Source organism: Aquarana catesbeiana, linkage group LG03, assembly GCF_042186555.1.
Source record: "Aquarana catesbeiana isolate 2022-GZ linkage group LG03, ASM4218655v1, whole genome shotgun sequence".
NCBI classification, from domain to species: domain Eukaryota; kingdom Metazoa; phylum Chordata; class Amphibia; order Anura; family Ranidae; genus Aquarana; species Aquarana catesbeiana.
The window spans coordinates 185,758,850-185,778,915 of NC_133326.1; the positions used below are offsets into that span (position 1 = coordinate 185,758,850).

General features: G+C 40.7%; 1 protein-coding gene across 2 annotated transcripts in view; it reads right to left on the reverse strand.

The window, feature by feature from the left end:
- Nucleotides 1-2,485: 2,485 nt before the first annotated feature.
- The window catches only part of RELN (reelin), an 865,607-nt gene continuing 848,026 nt past the window's right edge, over nt 2,486-20,066 (reverse strand). For both annotated transcript variants that reach the window (XM_073619618.1, XM_073619617.1), the window contains exon 64: nt 2,486-3,858. In XM_073619618.1, the coding sequence (XP_073475719.1) occupies nt 3,762-3,858 (97 nt within the window). In that variant the 3' untranslated portion in view covers nt 2,486-3,761. The remainder of the gene's footprint in view (nt 3,859-20,066) is intronic.

Below are 20,066 nucleotides of genomic sequence, written 5' to 3' on the forward strand. Positions count from 1 at the left end.
AATACCCATCTGTGTCGCCCATCAGTGCCACCCATAAATGCCCATCAGTACCACCTATCCGTGCTGCCTATCAGTGCCTACCAGTGCCGCCTATCAGTGCCCACTAGTGGCGGCTATCAGTGGCCATCAGTGCCGCCTAACAGTGCTCATCAGTGCCACATATCAGTGCCACCTATCAGTGCCCATAAGTGCGGCATATTAGTGCCTCCTCATCAGTGCCACCTAATCAATGCCCATTAATGCCACCTCATCAGTGCCCATAAGTGACACTTCCTCAATGCTCACCAGTTCAGCCTATCAGTGCCCATCAATGCCACCTCCCGCAGTTCAGCGCACATCAGTGAAGGCAAAAAATTACTTAGTTACAAAATTTACTGACAGAAAAAAAGTGAAAAATAATAGTTACAAAATTTACTGACAGAAAAAAAGTGACAAATAAAAAACCCCGCAGTGATTAAATACCACCAAAAGAAAGCTCTATTTGAAGAAAATGTTAAAAATTTGTTTGGGTACAGTGTAGCATGACAACACAGTTGTCATTCAAAGCGTGACAGCGCTGAAAGCTGAAAAATGGCTTGGGCAGGAAGGGGGTGTAAGTGCCCAGTAGGAAAGTGGTTAATAGATGCAAAGCAAAACAATTGGGGGCTCGTCCGGGATTTGCACTTCAACCGAAGCAGACTTGTTTTCTGTTGCTTGATAACAAAAAAGCTGCATATGCTGTTTAGAAAAAGAAAGGCTACAGAGGTTTCTGATGTCCAGGAAGGTGTGAAACCTACCTACCTAAGCCAGAGACAGTAAGAAGACATCTGTTGTAAGGGAGCTTGCTAGGTATACTTCTCCTTTAAATACAGCTTGGGGTTATGAAGTCTCAGATTTTTCCTCAGATTTTAGTTTTTAAAGTTTTTGGTTCAGTAAAGGGGAGATGTGGGAAGTGGCTGCTTTTAGTTTGCACTTCCTGCACGCTCTACATACAGAATCTGAAAAGAGGAAAAAGGCAGAGATAGAATGAGATTTGTTGAAAGAGCAGTTTGCAGTGGCTACCAAGTGTTTGCAAGGCATTGCAAGCAAGGCAAGAGATTAAGAAAGTAGGGCACTCAAAGTGAAACCTGACATGGCTTCGAAGTGTGTTCAAACCCCTGCAGACAAAAATGACAAATGAAGATTTGAATGAGCAATGTGTATCCCTCATTATCAAGTCTAATGATGCCCTAGCAATGGACAAAGGACAAAGGCCCAAAGCCTGTAAGCAGAAGTAGGACATATGCCACTGTTACTTCTCATATTCAGGAAGCTGTGAATCTGATCATCTTAAATAGTGATGACTGAGCTGAATCAGACATTAGGAAGACAAAAGCTATGATCTCTTTCCTGCAACCACAACCAGAGGTTCAAACCGTGTATGGCTGGCCTAAGGTGGGGGTCCCTAGAGAGGACATAAATGGGATTACTACACCAGCTTTGCTTAAGAGCTGGAAGCAAGTGGCTGGGAAATGGTACATTTAGTCACACTTACTGCAAACATTGTACATGCTTATTTGTTAGGTAGGATGCATAGCTTGTGCATGCTGTAGGCATATTTTGTAATATCTGTCAGCCTAGTACTGTATTCCTATTGCAATAGTTTGTATGTACAGTATTTGTTTAGTAAATGCATTAATGCATTAAAGAGGTTTCTAAGTTTCCTTGCTTTACTGCAAAGTGACCCTAATAGATGCGAAGCAAAACACCAGCTTGTACCTATGTATAAATGTATTCACCATACCTGTGACTGCTATTACAGTGGTCACCCCTGCCTTCTGGGTCCCTGCTGCACATTAAACACAGGCTGTTGCTAGCCTGGCATCGGCATCATTCACAGAACACCTTGCATTTTTATCAATGAATGTAAGACGTTCTCTGATTGGATGAGGTGTTGCTGGGCAAGAAATAACAGTACTGCTATTATAAGACAATTTTGAAAAGAAGAAAATCCATGTATTTTTTCTTGGAAATTTATCAAGGAAGATTACCTAAGGACCTAATATATTTAGAAAAGAAAAGTCAGTTAAGTATGTAAAAAATGATGTTTTTCTTGTGAAAAAAAAGTATGTAAAAATTGTTAGTAAAATTTGAACTTCAGGAAAGTCGTGAAGTGTGAAAAGGCTGTGATAGTAGATATGCCCCTAAGTCTGCCAGGCTTGATGTGGATAATGATGCCACCCTCTCCCTCCATAGTCGGTAATCCACAATAAAGAGTACTCCTGTTCTTGGGGGTAATGAAAGGGCTGCAAAGTTTCCCAATGATGAATCCCCCAACTAAAGTGGTAACATCATCGTAGGCTTAGGATATCATCATTACTATTCCCAACAGTCACCTTTCAACAGCTTTTTTACTGTCTAAAGTTTACAGATAAATCCTGCCACCAATGTAATATGTAAAGCAAGTTCATTCTACATCTACATTTTGTTTCAGAATTGTATGCAATTATTTGGAACAACAACAAAATTGTAATAAAATGAACAAACATTCAGAACAGTTTATTTCTGTATTAACTTGAACAGAACAGACAGAAAGCTGATAGTTCCAATCATTATCCTCAGAGGATCATATACAAACTATGGTGCATGGAATATGAGGGCAAATACTGTTCTCAACATAGCAACTGCATTCAGAACTGTTAAAATGATTTTAGCCTTTCTTACAATTAATGTTTTATGTGGACATTTAAAAAGATGAGTTTGAAATACAGGCGAGAAACACAAACTCTTCACTGAGCACTGCCAATATTGCATTGGAACTGAAAACACTGTCAAGATATCTTTTATGATGTCCAATAAAAAAGGATAAGCGGCCATATTGCTGTTGCTGGTGTAGTTGCATTGCTACAGCAGAAGATACATAGACCTGCAATAGGGACAAACTACAAATGGAATACAAAGAACATGTCCACAGGCTACAAGCCACTCTAACGTCACAGACATCACAATGCAGTTACTGCTGGGTTTATTGGCCTTAAATATCTAAAACACTCCCATATACTGAATGCTGGGGATTTGTTCAAGATCTGTTCATAATGCTTCATAAAGGGAAACTTCAAGACAACATGTTCTTATCAACATTTTTACCAGTACTCTCCCCATTAAGCACATCAATAGGATCCAAGGTGTACAATGACTTAAAGAGATCTTTTCATGTGATCCTACAATATAAGCCTATAATGCATGGTTTCAGGTATAATATCAGAGTGTACATTCAATGGGCCAAATATCACTTAAAAGACTGTATTTTATATCAATTTGACAGATGCCAGCACATTGTTTTTGAGGAAAGTACATAAAAGACAGAAACATGATAATTTAATCTTATAAAATATGATACATAGATGAAATACAGTGCACTTAAATATCTAAGTGTCAACATTTTGTTAAATACTGTAAATACTGCACTTTTTCCAAATGTTCCAACAAGTCCTTTGTGCTTAAAGATGGCTTCTTGTTAAACAGAATACATTGCAGAACTGAAATACTTTCAATGAAACTGATTTTACAACAGATCACATACTTTCACAGACACATCAACATTATAACATTTACCGATGAGAAAATAAGTTATTTCTCATTAGTTCACAGTGCGAAAAATGGAGTATGGTAAGTCTTATAGAAGGCTCTTTGTTATTTAAGCCAATAGCGGTAAAGTCTTGAAACTGGACGCAGTGTTTTGATTGGAGACAATGAAAAGCAACACTTCACATGATGGCAGGAATTATACACATGTTACTTCTTCATGGGTACTGTCTCAGAGACCTCCGTCTCCTGTTGTAGAAATGCCTGAGACCATGTTGTCGTGAAAAATTCATCATGTAATTTTGTTTGCGAGTGCTGTGAAAAGTAAGGTGAAATTATAATGGAGAACATGCATAGCAATATTCCATAAACATTTCTGTTCTAGTTACACTTCTCTACCATTTAAAAAAAAACATATGAATCAATGTGACTCAGTGCAGTTCCAAGTCCAAAACCCCTCCACAGTAAGATAGGAAAATACAGAATAAATAATCCTAAAAGTCATGATGTCTATATACTCAGAACACAAATAGAAAAATAGTAGAAATCAAACAAACTCCATCTGTACACTTGTTTTGCATGTGAGAATAGGCTAAAAGTGGAACTATGGTTACTAAAAAAACAAGTCAAAAACATTGGCCCCACCACCCCAAATATTGCTACTTTTTTTTTCAAATAAAGCACCCAACATACAATAATACTCATCTTACTCCATGAGCTTTAAGTACGACCTAACAGACTTTAAAAATAATTGACTGTAGGTAAGAGTGGAGCAGCTCTGGACTTAGGAAATACAGTAAGAAGAGATGTTAGGCCATTTGAAGGTGGCAATCTCGAAGGTGTACAATGAATGGACCAGAACATAACATACTGTACATCAGGGTGGATTTGATTTAAATCAAGTCGATTTAAATCACTAGTAAAAAGGATTGTTTAAAATCAAATTTAATTTAAATTGTAATTTTTTAAAGAGCAACTGTCATCTCTGTCCCGCAGCAGCTCCTCCTCCTCTGACACGCTGTTGACTCACCGACAGTCCCATTCACTTTAATGGGACGGCTGGTGTTGTGGCAGTGGCACAACGAGGTGAGGGATGTGGCGGTAGCAGGTGAGTGGATGCCCACTAACAGGTGCTGCCATGATGGATCTGAAATGACAGGTGCTCTTTATATGTAAGGACTTATTCTCGCTGGTAGTTAGAATCTTTAATATTTGCAAACAAAATGAAGGTTTCCTATTTAGAATAAAAAGTTGTCAGGTTAGTAAATATTCCCTCTTTTATGGCCTGCTGCCATTTTGTTCCTCAAGGGAGGAATAAAGCACTTCAAGCTATGTGAATAAAGATCACAAGGTTTATAAGCTGCTTAGGTTTCACTTTCATTTTTACTGCTTGCCCTTCCTCCTCTCACTTAGAGCCTGGTACAGGTGCATTTCTTCTCAAACAATCATACAGTTTGTAATGTACATATATTTGCAAAACAAGGTGATAAAGGAATATTCCTGAACTTTGTTTTATCTCATGGTTACTGAGAAATTGTTCGACTGTATCAATGCAGTGCATGTTATCTCAGCTTGCAGAGCTTGGATTCATTGAATGAGTTTATCAAAAATGTAAATAATGCAGAATATACAGCCTCATGCTACATAACTAAGTTCCATTTCATGCTGAATAAACTAAATTATTAATGTATCTTAAATAGAAAAATATCTTTAGATAGATTTTACTCCAAAAGCATTTTATTAAAATAAATTTGATAAAAAATAAAAAAAAACTGATTTAAAATTAAAAAAAATCAGATTTTTTTTTTATTTAAAAAAAAAAAAAAAAAAAAGATTTTTTTCCACCCTGCTGTACATAGGCAGTATCCACGGAAAGGAACATCTGTTTCTCCTCCTTCTCCCTCGAAGCTCAGACACTAACAGAAATTGTAACTCTTCTCTACTCCATCCGAAATTTAAGAAAATGGTTTGAATTCGTTTTATGCAAAAGTATTCTAGTTGGTAACTATACAATATACCATTAAAAAGAACACTCTTTACACTCAGTGCACCAACAACTAGCAAATTCTGTTCATGCCCCCAAACTTCAGATCAGTTTAGTCACTCATAAGGTTCTCTGCTTTCTATTCGTTTTGTGCAGGTACAATAGTTAGACAATGCAAACTGCAACAGTCATTTACAAACTGTAAATAAAAGTAACCAATCAGGAATGATCTCTTAACTAATCTGAATACTATAATCTGATTGGTTCAAAGGTGTTACTATGAGTTCATTAGAATTTGAGGTTTTATATCTAGTGTGGTCTACACTACAGCATGCTGGTTTAGACACAGAGGTGGTAGTTAATTGAAAATAAAACTGTAACCTCATAAAGCTGATAATATATTCTCAATGTGGTTATGTTCAATCTATAAATGTCTTCATAACAGAATACAGTATGTTGTTAAAGACTAATACTGGTTTTAATTGTCTCTCTTTGGCGAATCGCTGTCATTGTACGTCAACCGCTTTAAGACCTCTAGGGGGCACGCACATGCCAGCACGCGACACCAAAGCCAATGCGCGTGGCCGTGACCGCGATGTCCGCCGACCTCCCGTGATCACTCCTGAGAGAGACAGAACAGGGATCTGTGAATGTAAACAGACAGATCTGTCAGGAAAAGAGAGACAGATCTGCTGTTCCAAGTGATTAGGAACAGCAATCTGTCTCCTCCTCCAGTCACTACACTGCCCCCACAGTTAGAAACACCTCCCTAGGGAACACTTAATCCCTTGATCGCCCCCTAGTGTTAACCCCTTCCCTGCCAGTGACATTTATACAGTAATCAGTGGCTATTTTTAGCTCTGATTGTTGCATAAATGTCACTGGTCCCAAAAAAGTGTCAAAAGTGTCCGATATGTCGGCCGCAATGTTGAAGTCCCACTAAAAATCGCTGATCACCGCCATTACTAGTAAAAAAAAATTAAAAAAATAAAAATGCCATAAATCTATCCCATGATTTGCAGATGCTATAACTTTTGCGCAAACCAATCAATATACGCTTATTGCGATTTTTTTTTACCAAAAATATGTAGAAGAATATATATCAGCCTAAACTGATGAAGAAATTTTTTTTTTTTTTTTTTTTGGGGGGGGATATTTATTATAGCAAAAAGTTAAAAATATTGTTTTTTTTTTTTAAATTGTTGGTCTTTTTTTGTTTATAGCCCCAAAAAAAACAAAAAAAACCACAGAGGTGATCAAATACCACCAAAAGAAAGTCCTATTTGTGGGAAAAAAAGGACATAAATTTTGTTTGGGTACAGCGTTGCACGACTGCGCAATTGTCAGTTAAAGTGGCGCAGTGCCGTATCGCAAATCATTCTGGTCCTTAAGTGGTTAAAGAAAATCATTAGTTTGTACAAGGTGTTCCTCATACAAGGTACATTGTAGATACAGTTTTCTGGGTAATGTCACCAAAATGGTGCCACTTTTCCCCAACAATCGTAGCACTACTACTCACCTTGTTTACACATTTTTTTGTTTTGTCTCATTATATCATGTGATATCAGTGGGTTTTAAGGCAAAGAATAGCTTTGTCAGATTGAAATTCTGCCAATACATTTTATGATAATTGTGTAGTGGGCATTGCAACAGGGAGCTTAGCAGATTTAATAAATAAATGAAAAAAAATGTACGGAAAGTAGATGAGCTTGTATTTTCTCAGACTATTTCCTTGTATTATGAATATAACCCTGCAAATTCCTGAACCTCTATTCATCTTCTAAAGTGTTCAATCTAGACAACTAAAAATAAACATATGAGGCTAACAAGGATATCATTCAATGGTTGTTTGGAATAAAGTATATACTACATGCAAAAACCACCAATAAATAATCACCTTTATATATAGTTGAACACCCTCTAACGCAGACAAATAGGCACCTTCTGCTACACTTTATTCACACGTTAGACTGTGATGACTGATGTATAGAGAGTGGGAAACAGATGTGCAAATCACACCAAGGCAGAGCAACTCAGAAGCCCAATGTGACAATTGTATGCTATGGTCTGAATTAAAAGATAAGTGAATCCAAACTCATCATTTCAGTTTTGAGGGGTGATGGCCATTGCAATCACTCTCCAGATTCCTTGACATATTTTCCTCTTACATCTGAATTTTTATTTTACATCGTAGAATACTTCCTTTCTTGACTTTGTAGTGATTGCTGCTATGTTCGAAGCTATAAAACCTCACAGTAGAAATCTATAGGTGATTCTTATCCAGCTACTACCGAATTCATAGCTCCCAACTGTCCCGCGTTTAGAGGGACTGACCAAATCCCTCAGTTGTCCCTCGTTTTTTTATCTGATGTGTACACCTCTGTACAAATTGCATTATATTACTACTAAAAGTGTTATTCTGCACTAACATTTTATCCAACTTCTATAATACTGCATTTGTTATTTTGAAAAAATCTATGTAAAGGAAATATATAGGTAAAAAAAAAAGCACTTGTATGGTTTGGCCAATAATGTTCTGCATATTAGATCATTGTGGTCTGTGGACCAGGGGTCATGGCATGGACAAGTCCTTTGCCCAAATACTGTGGGCTAAAAGGTGTCCCTCTTTATCATTTCAGAATGTTGGGTGGTGATTTTTTGTTTGGTATATTTATTATCCAGGAAATACACTTGGATATCCATCATGAGATTTGTTACCACTAGACACACACAGAAAAGCAGAACACTTACCTTACTCTATCGAAGAACCAATGCAAGCAAATAATGAAATATAACATAAGTTAGAAAATGCCTTTCTATGCATGCAGCACTGTGATTACTCATAAAAGACGGATGACGTTTAGAGGCAATAAACGATTTTTCATCTCTTATGAAAAGAGAAATTGGAAACATTACGATTGTAAGAACGGCAGTCATAATATTTGCGACTCAATGCCATGCAGTATTTGCTCACAATACAGAGATGTACTAAACATTCATGAAGTAATGGCAGATGTCTGTAGGTGACAGTGAGATCCTGTTTAACGTTTGCTTTAATTTTGTGTACAGTTAACGTTTTACACAATAGTACTATAAACACGCATTGCAAACGGCCATATATAAACAGAAGTATCTAAAACAGATTGAAGCTGTAAATTATTAGAACTGTCTGAACTTTTAGCAGAATCACATCATACAGAAACCAATTTTCCACCAGGAACAAGACCTTGCGCAATTGTTAGTGTGCAAGTGTCAAGTTTATAAGCCATTTACATTGTCTATTACTTAGGGCTTTGACATATTGCAATGGTTTCTGGATGCACATGCAAATATTGTGTGATTTGTTTAATCGGTGCAGTGGACAACGAGGTGTTTAGGGAACAAATAAGAGAAAGATGATGTGCAAATGATGCATACAGGCAGTTCCAGCAATTTACAAGTGCATATACATATAGAGTGGTGGTTTTTAGAAGGACCTGGCGTGTTCATCACATCAAGCGTCAGCTCTTTGCTCAGAGGATTGTGCGTACATATGTAAAAGGAGGAGCAAACTAGTGTTAGCTGTTCCATATAACAATGGTCTGCAGATGACGAAAAAGGGGAAGTCTCCAAATTGTACACACTGATAAGCACTACATTTACTAATGATTTTAACATGATATAAATCTATGGCAAATAATATAAAGCACCCCCACTGTCATCAAATACATATATCCCTTATATAGTATATTATATGAAGACATGTAGGTGCTTTGGTACCTTAATCATAAGTACATAAGTGTTCTGACTTTTTGAATCTCATGAAGACCAGTATGTAGATTAAGCCACTGGATTGTGACCTATAAGCAATCTATATTTACCATTGGTGGGCACGCCGAACTGTGATTAAAGCCGGGTTTTAAAATCTATATTTGCTAAGTCAAATTATTTGTTCCCTTGGTCTGTTAAATATAGTAAATAAACCATCAAAAACATTTCATTTCGTTCAATAAGTGCAAAAAAAAAAAAAAAAAAGGAAAAAAAAAGCTGTTCATCTAGTCAGATATCTTGATAATTTCCTGTGCTCTCTGCCTCTGGACTGTTATCACTTAGCATTGTTCCCTGCTATCTCCGTGGACTACAAAACAGATCCCCCTGTTATGGAGAAGGGAGGGAGGTGTTATGTAGCCCTAACCCGTTGTTATGTAGTCTGAACTCAATTCTTTTTCTTTACATTTTTTTCTTTTTTTTTTAACACACTGTGACCAGAGCAATACAGTGTTACCAGGGCCGGACTTACCATTGGGCTTGACTGGGCTCAAGCTCATGGGCCCCGGCCAATAAGGGGCCCTGCGGGCCCCGGCCGCTTCGAAAGCCGCCGAAAGCCGCCGAGTGCTGCTGAAAGCCGCCGAGATACACAGGACATCCGGCTCTGTGTCTCGGCGGCGCCATTTTTAAAATGAAAGGCTGCAATGACAAGGCAGCAAGGACACTGGAGCAAGGCTACACTGACACTGACAAGGCTGCAGATGGACACTGATAAGGCTGCATTGATGGGCATTTAAATGTAAGTTTTTTCCTTAAACTTCCCTCCTAAAAGTTTTTTTCCTTAAAATTCCCTTCTAAACTTGGGGTGCGTGTTATACGCCAGCGCGTGTTATACGCTGATAAATACGATAATTATGATTTTATCCATTTTTATTGCTTTTATTAATCGTGGACCCAGGACAAATACCAGTACAGTATCCACCACTTATACGCTTATATATTATCAACTTTTGTGAGTCGCCATTTGGCTGTTTTGTCTTGGCGCACCTTGTCCTTTTCTATTTCTGTTTTATAGAGCTGTGCATATGTATAGAAGGTAGGGCCCGAAAGTGACTCAAGCCCAGGGGCCCCCACCACCCTAAGTCCTGCCCTGAGTGTTACCATATTAAGTGGAAGTAATCACAATTTTTTTTTTTTTTTACATTATGATTTTCATTGGTATAAGCAACCATTTTTACTACATGAAACTTGAGTCTTTTGTTGTGATTGGCCAAAGCTAATCACATGGTACAGATGGGCTGTGATTGGCCTGTCTGCACCATGTGATCACTGTGACCAATCATAGCTAGCAACACAATTGTATACAATGGATGGCATTGAAGGAAGCCATTCATTGGTTACAATTGTCATTGTTGATTGGCCACAGCGATCACATGATATTGTTAGAGGGCCAGTATAGTGATCAGCCATCGCCTGTGTCCGATGGACACAGCCGGTGACAGATTTCGTAGAATGTGCAGCAAAGCGAGCGGCACCTTCTGAGAAGATGTCATATGATGTTCTCTCAGAAGGATGAAAGGCCCTCCCGGCCATCAATCTGCTATAGGCCAGACGGGAAAGTGTTAAAATAAAGGAAAACAAGTCTGAAAAAACAAGAGCCATAACATCTAAGGACTGGTAAGCTGCAACATTAAATTTTGTTTTTTGGTATAGATATGCTTTAAGTAACTAAACATTTGCATTGTAGTGTTCTGAGATTTTAGTTTTTATGTTGTCGTTGCAAAACGTCAGCCAAGGCTCTGTTGAGCTTAAAGCGGAGTTCCACTCAAAAGCGGAACTTCTGCTTATCCGTCCCTTCTCCCCCTCCGGTGCCACATTTGGCACCTTTTTTTTGGGGGGGGGGGGTACCTGTTTTTGACAGGTACCGTTCCCCACTTCCGGGAGAGGGGGGCTCTGACTGGTTGCTCACAAGTTCGGCCCCTCCTCCTTTCTCCGCCGCCATTTAGAAAGCGCAGCGCGTGTCGCGCATGCACAGTAGAGAACCCGCAGTGCAGCCAAAAGGTTCCCTTACCAGAAATGGCGGCGGCTGCATCGGACAACCGATCTGAAGATCGACTAGGGTGCCGACATTGTGGGAACCCTGCAGAGGTAAGTGTCATAATATAAAAAGTCAGCAGCTACAGTATTTGTAGCTGCTGACTTTTAATTCTTCGTTGGGGGGGGGGGGGGGGGGGGGCTGGACCTCCTCTTTAAGTACTGTGTCACCTTTGGGAAAATTTTCCTTCACTTCTTGTTCTATCATCTATAGCTATATGTTGGTGTTGGTCTTTGTTTCATATGTTGCAGGTGTTATATGTAGATGTTGTTGGCTTTATTTAATTCCCTGTATAACAGCACATGCAACTCTGTTGTTGCTTATGGTCCACATAATATTTCTTTCTAAAATGTAACCCCTAGGGTCTAATATTTAGTGGCCCTGTAATCTATTTTAAATGTAATGGTTTCCTACTGTATTTTTCCGCCTGTTTATAACATCCCTTTGGGGCTCCTGAACTTCTTCTTTTTCCTTTTACTTCCACTTGTTTGGAGCAAGCAGTGCATGTTAGTTGGGGTCATGTGCACTGCACACTACAAATCTCATAGCCCCTAGTCCATGTTGGGAGCAAACAAAAGAGAGATATGTTTTTTTACATACAGTGAGACCATGGAGAAGGAAGGTAGCTACCTATAGAAGTCAGATCACAGCAGCAAAAAAAAAAGGTTTTGAAGGAGGCTGGCAGCAATATAAGGTATTTTCTGAGTTAACCTCCCTGGCGGTTTTCCCGTGAGTGGCTCGGGGTTAAATTTCAGTACCATTAGCGGTAACCCCGAGCCACACTCGGGATTGCATTGCAGGATCCTGGTGCAGTGTACTTACCTTGTCCCCAGGATCCTGCGATGTCCCCCCGCTGTGTCTGCAGGCTCCGTCCTCTGCCCAATGCCTCTGTGTGGCGGTGTCTTGCCGAGAAAGTTCTCTCGGCGGATAAGGACCCCCCCGTACTGCGCAGGCGCAGCGCCTTCGCAGTACGAACTACTATCAGCCGCCGGAGATAGCCGAAGCTCAAAATGTTCAATCAGCTGTACACGGCGTCTGCACCCTAGGTCCAGGTTCCTTCCCCACCATCCAAGTGGACCTAGAGGGGGAATAAAAAAGAGCCGAGCGAAGCGAGCCCGCGAGGCGCCCTCTTACAGGCGCCGTGTACAGCTGATATTCCCCTTTTCACCTTAGGCTATTTCCGCCGCATCCTACTGCGCAGGCGCAGTGCCTGCGCAGTAGAGGAGGGTCCTTATCCGCCGAGCGGAACTTTCTCGGCAGAACACTGGGCTCCGTTCCCTGCGAGCGTCGCAACGCACAGGGGCGGAGCCTGGCAGCAAATTCAAAAAATTGAAAATACAAAACACATACAGTACACTGTAATCTTACAGATTACATTACTGTATGAAATCATTTCACATAACTTTTCTGCCTAGTGCTTTGTCCAATGCCCTGCATGCAGTTTTATATTATATATACTGTTCTTTGTGCCTGGAATCTGGAGATTGTCCATAGCAACCAAAAAGTGTCCCTTTATGTCAAAAGTGGTTTGAGACCAGCTAGAAAACAGCGATAGTAAATTAGAACACTTGCAGAATTGAGTGATAGTGAATCACAGGGAAATTAATTTTATTATTATTATAATATTATTTTTTATAATTATTTATAGTTATTTATTATATTATAATTTATGATTTTGTGTTTCAAAAATTATCATACCCGGGATATCTACTAGACTCTTGTTTGTACAGATTTAAGTGTGTTATTGCTAAGAATTACAGGCCTACAATATAAAACGCCAAATTTCTATGCAAAACACGCTTTGAGATGCAAAAATCGGACATAATCATACCGCCAGTTAGGTTAAGAATACATACTTGAATAGATTTCTTTTTAAGCCAGAGTTTAGTGTCACTTTAACTTGTAGTGCATTACAGGCATTCCCTAGGACACCTTTACTGCACTCAAGCAGAACTTTGAAAACAACAAATCTTTTTGATCTGCAGCTGTCACTGTGCAGATGTGAAGACACACTCAAAAATGTGCATACTCCAAAAGCAAGCAAACAAAACAAAACAAAAAAACCTTCATCTTGTGTGTTTCAGTTTTATGTAGTGTGATGTGAGGATGGGTATTCTGGAAAGCAGAATTATTATTTTATTACAAATAAAAATTATCTACACATAGACTGGCTAAATATAGATATAGAAACGTACCCAATTCCACTACAATGTCCACATATCCCCAATTCAGCTAGGGATTTTGCAGCTGTGGTGGCAACTCTCAGTTTTCAGTGAATTTCTATGCTGAGAATTTCCTCCCGATCACATCCTAGCAGTGTATGTGACTATAGAGTCACACATGTGGGGGTAAATGACAGCCCACTCCCTCCCTTCTCTCCCATGCCCACTAACCAGCTAAACAGCTAAATGGAGTCTTCGCCCTCTTCTAAGACACAGGGGGCGTGACACTGCCTGTGAATGCCATAAATCTGCCCACACCATATCATTGCCAAAAAATAATAAAGATTTGATTTCAAATATACAGAACATTTGTATGACAATTTAAAACAGTTTATTGATATTATTTTTTTTTTTTTTTACTCTGTATTCCAAAGGCTGTTTGTTTTTTGTTTTTTTATCGATTGGGAAAAAGATACTTATCTGTTTTTTAAATAAATACAGTGCCATCATCCATACAGAAATAGAAGGGACAATGTAAATTAAACAGTATGGGGTTTATTTGCTACAGTTAGATGGGGCAAAATTAGTCACATTTCTGCATAGAAACCAATCATCTTCTAACCTTAGCTTGTTCAATTAAGCTTTGGCAATCAAACCTGGAAGCTGATTGGTTGGTTTCTATGTAGAATTGTGACTAATTTTGCTCTAGTATCACTTTAAATGACAAACTGCATAGGATGCTGGAAAATATAATTTATGGAAGGATTTGACAGAAGATCTGGCTGCCTGCCTGCCTGTGCCCAGTTTTACATTACTACGGCAGCTGCTAAAGTAGGTGAACGTACAGTGTGGCATGAAAAGTTGATACCTGTATGCCAACAGTTGTGTGCTCCAGGCTATACAGTAGGGGAGTGATCATTTTTGACCCTTTTAGTTTGGGAAGAAAGCCTAGCCCTTTGAATGCAATTCTGAGGGACTTAACTTTAATGTCCAAGGTCCTACAGAATATAATTTCAATTCTTTGATCTATATTCTGAAGAAATCCCTAGCTAATCTTTATGGAAGTCAGGGCACTAAAGCACAATGTAAGCAGCTTTGTGTATATTCAGTGTTGCCCTTTAGGCTGCATTAGAAGAACCTCCCTGCTGAATGGTATTCTACGTTTAATTTTTTTGCATTGGTATATGTCTTTCATGGCAGTGCCCATATACCCATGCTTTTTTTTATTTTTTTTTTTAAAGAAGCTCACAAATTAGTCTAGAAAAGGGCCAGGATAAAATAGCAATATGGTTCATGGCTAGGTTTGGTGTTAAGGACATCCCATTGGGTTTGCATGGTATATTTATAAAGAGAGAACCTTCTGAAACTGTGTGGATTCAGGCTCATATTTCTAAATAAGCAACATGGCCCGTGCCTAAAGTGTTAGGACTGCAAGAATTGATGCTCAAATGCTTGCTAAAAAATAAACCAAGATTCAACTCTTATATAAAACTAAATTTTAATACTGCTGCACATTCACTGCCTTGTGTCAGAACTAGTATATTTAGAAAACATAAGTTACACAACTTTCCTCCCAAGAGTCACACATTTGGCTAATTGGATCTTCCATGAAAAATGTGTGAATCTTGGGTGAACAGAACCCTAAAACTATAAAGGGTTATTCACCTATATCTATAATGTAAATCAGATTTTTAACGTAATCGAAAAGAAATAAACTGTAGAATTTTTATATGATGACAGTAGTAGTCTAATGTATTCTTAAATTCACTTTTTTTTACTGGGCCTTGAATAGCAAAGCTTCAGTTTAATCGAATTTTCAAAACTATGAATCAAACACTAGAATTAAATGACCCTCAAGATACTGCCTTGCACAAAATTGCAAATGCAAAACTTCCCTGTAAGCGTATATCAAAATAAACAGAGGGGGAAGGGGATGGGATGGGAACTATTGGTAAGGAACTCATGATACTCTAACTCAAATGAAAAACCTGATTTTGCTCAACCAACCCAATGTCAAAAATTGTTAATACAACTCACTGTATCCATTAGAAAAATTAATGTTTATTAATATCAAAACAAAGAAAGAAAAAACAACATTAAAATCGGTACCATTCATACAGTACCATTCATACTGATAAAAAGCCACGTCAACCTCATATATGCATATAGTTATGACCACAAGTGACAAATAGATATGTTGGCTCTGCCTCCTGGCTCGTGTTGCCACTGTGGGGGGATACATGTATGCAGGGTCCAATATGTTGGACTGGAACTCCTGCAGAAGGATGTTCACGTACAATCCTTTTCACTGAGTGGCTCCAACCTGGAACCTGCACTTTCTGGATGTAATCAAAAAAGAGTTCATATTGAAAACAATACGGATGGATGATGACAGGGTAGTTGAGTATAGTTGAAGTTACTGCAGTGGTCCAGAGTAGGTTTGATATTCAGGATTCTAGATGTGTGGTGTTATATAAATATAGCCACAAAGGCAAGACACTCCATACCCCGAATTACCTCCCTCACACTTATCAGGACCTGATAAGTATATCTATACTTTTCTGGATGTGGGACTTTTCCACAATTATGTGTAAATCACCTTAGATTACAATTGGTCCGCATAGGACTGGTAGCTTGAGTTTGTCATGTGACTCTATCCAACTGATCAACTACACAGTGTGAGGGAGGTAATTCTGGAGTACGGAGTGTCTTCCCTTTAAATTTGTGGTTATATTAATATAACACCACACATCTAGAACCCTGAATATCGAACCTCCTCTGGACCACTGCAGTAACTTCAGCTATACTCAGCTACCCTATCATCATCCATCCGTATTGATTTCAATATGAACTATGTGAAACTCTCTTGATTACATCCAGAAAGTGCAGGTTCTTGTTTGGAGCTACTCGGTGAAAAGGACTATACTTGAACATCCTTCTGCAGGAGTACCAGTCCAACATATTGGACCCTGCATACATATATCCCCCCACAGTGGCAACACGAGCCAGGGGGCGAGGCCAACATATCTATTTGTCACTTGTGGTCATAACTATATGCATATATGAGGTTGACGTGGCTTTTTATCAGTATAAATGCTACTGTATGAATGGTACTGATTTTAACCTCCTGACATCCGGCCGTAGCCGAATGACGGCTTCAGCGCGGATGTCAATTCCCGGGAGGACGTCATATGACGGCCTCCCCTTTCCTCGCTCCCCGTGTGCGCTCACGAGCGCGCAACGGGGAAATTCTGTGTTTGCCGTGTCCCTTGGACACAGGCAATCACAGATCGCTGTAAACGGCCAATCACAGCGGCCGTTTACAGCGCGATCGCTGCCTCCAATGAGAGATGATCTAAAATGTAAACAATTGAGATCATCTCTCATTGCCGGCTCTCTCTCCTTACACAGAGACAGCGTGTGAGGAGAGAGAGATCTGTCAGCCTTCAGTGAGTGTTTGCATTTTACTGTGCCCATCAATACAGTGCCCATCAACACAGTGCCCCATCAACACAGTGCCCCATCAATACAGTGCCCCATCAATAGTGCAGCATCAGTACAGTGCCAAATCGGTGCCCACCTGTGCCAAATCGGTGCCCACCTGTGCCAATCGGTGCCCACCTGTGCCAATCGGTGCCCACCTGTCTGCCCAGCGGTGATCAGTGCATCAGTGATCCAGCTGCAAATCTGCACAATCAGTGACCACCTGTGCCACCTCATCAGTGCCCACCTGTGCCACCTCATCAGTGCCCACCTGTGCCAATCAGTGCACATCTGTGCTGCCTCAGTGCACATCTGTGCCGCCTCATCAGTGCCCATCTGTGCTGCTCCATCTGTGCCGCCCCATCTGTGCCGCCCCATCTGTGCCCAGCTGTGCCACCTCATAAGTGCACATCTGTGCAATCTCAGTGCACATCTGTTCCACCTCATCAGTGCCCACCTGTGCCGCCTCATCAGTGTTCACCTGTGCCGCCTCATCAGTGCCCACCTGTGCCGCCTCATCAGTGCCCACCTGTGCCGCCTCATCAGTGCACATCTGCACATCTGTTCCACCTCATTAGTGCACATCTGTTCCACCTCATCAGTGCACATCTGTTCCACCTCATCAGAGCCCCTCTGTGCCACCTCAGTGCCCATCTGTGCTCATCAGTGCCGCCTCATCAGTGCCAAATACCAAATACTGTCCCAGGCCGACGAGAGCAACGGGGAGCTCTCTTTTTCAGATTCCCTTTCCGATTCCGAGTCGGACATAAATTATGAGCCAGTCCTCAGTAGTGAAACACTGAGTGACTCAGAGGAGGAAGAGATTCGGCCCGCCAAACGAAGACGTTCTGGTGGGGAGGCAGTGGCATCTACCAGCACCGCAGTCCCGTCCACCAGCACGGCAGTCCCGTCCACCAGCACGGCAGTCCCGTCCACCAGCACGGCAGTCCCGTCCACCAGCACCGCAGTGCCATCCACCAGCACCGCAGTGCCTCGGCAAGAAAGGCCAAGGACCAATGCCAGCCTTCCCTATGCCCTGCAGAACCCCTTGTGGCTTCCTCCTAATTCAGGAGAAGCCAACATTCCCCCTTTCACTGCCCAGCCAGGAGTCCAGGTGAACACGGAGAATTTTTCCCCAATAGATTTTTTTAATTTAATTTTTACCGAGGACATGCTGTCAAGTATTGTGGCCCAGTGCAACCTTTATGCACAGCAATTCATTGCGAATAATCCAACGTCCTACTATGCCCGTCCCTACGAATGGAGAGACCTAACGGTGGAGGAATTGAAGGTTTTTTTAGGGCTCACATTTAACATGGGACTCACAAAAAAAAACACTTTGCTGTCCTATTGGTCAACTCACCCCCTCCAACACATGCCAATATACTCCAAGGTAATGCCCAGAAACAGATACCTCATGATAATGAGGTTTCTTCATTTCAACGACAATACCCAGTGCCCTCCCCGAAATGACCCAAACTATGATAGACTTTTCAAAATTCGGCCACTTTTAAATTATTTTTCTGCACTATTCCCCCTGCTGTTTACCCCAGACAAAAACATATGTGTGGATGAGTCCCTTCTTAAGTTTAGTGGCAGGCTTAAAATAAAGCAATATATTCCCAGTAAAAGGGCACGCTATGGGGTGAAGGTATACAAATTATGTGACCGAGTCACAGGTTACTTGTATGCCGTCAAAGTGTACGAAGGGAAGGACACCCATCTGCAACCCCCTAATTGCCCAGACTACTTGGGATCAAGCGGGAAAATTGTTTGGGATCTCACATACCCCCTACTGGAGAAAGGCTACCACCTGTACGTAGATAACTTCTACACATCTCTGCCCCTGTTCCACAACCTGCATCGGATGAAGACGCCTGCATGTGGTACCATCAAAAAGAACCGGAAGGGCTTTCCTCAAAGTCTGGTCAATAAAAAATTGAGAAAAGGAGAAACGGCGAGTCTACGAAACAACGAGATTTTGGCAGTGAAGTGGAGAGACAAAAGAGATGTGTACATGTTGTCTTCAATCCACGATGATACCTTCATGGAAATCCCCAGAAGAAATGGCCCCATACAGAAACCTAAATGCATCTTTGACTATAATTTGTTTATGGGGGGAGTCGACTTGAATGACCAGATGCTAGAACCGTACCTTGCCAAAAGACGGACATACCATTGGTATAAGAAAGTCGCAATTTATTTTTTTCATTTGGCCATCTACAATTCTTATGTTATATATCGTAACTCCACCCAAAACCCCAAACGCTTCCTTAGCTACCAGGAGGAAGTTTTCACTGCCCTTACATTCCCGAACGGCCCCCCAGAAAATATCCGATCTGATGTTCTAAGTCGACTCTCCGAACGCCACTTTCCAGATAAGATCCCTCCCAAACCAACAGGCCAACGACGGCAAAAAAAATGTAAGGTGTGTACCAGAGCTGGATTCAGAAGAGACACATCTTATTATTGTGCACAATGTCCTTCTGAACCAGGCCTCTGCGTAGGTGAATGTTTTCCTCATTACCATACTTCAGTAAATTATTAGTGAAGTATGGTAAACGTAAGCCTCCGTTCCTGCAATTTACCCTCACACCCCTTATGCCACTGCCTCCTCTGTAACTGACCCTGGCTTGTTATTTGACCACGCTTCTGCCTAACGATTCTGCACATACCTCTGCCTGATCTGGAACTGACCCTGGACTGTTATTCGACCATGCTTCTGCCCAACGATTCTGTACATACCTCTGCCTGATCTGGAACTGACCTTGGACTGTTTGACCATGATATTTGCCTGCCTCTTGGACTGATCTTGTACCCTGCAACTGGACTAGTGGGATTCAACACAGGGGTCTCACATATGTGAGGGGCTCCAGAATTGTTTTTCTGGATGAAGAAAACAATTTATTTTGTTTTCTCAATCCTAGATTAGGGTCTGGAGACTCGGAGGCTTCAAAGAGATTTGGGTGGGAGAAGCCTCTACCCCTGTCCCCATTCTGTCCTGAACAAGGCCCTACTTCTGCCTGTAGGACTTACTGCCGTCATGCCTCTG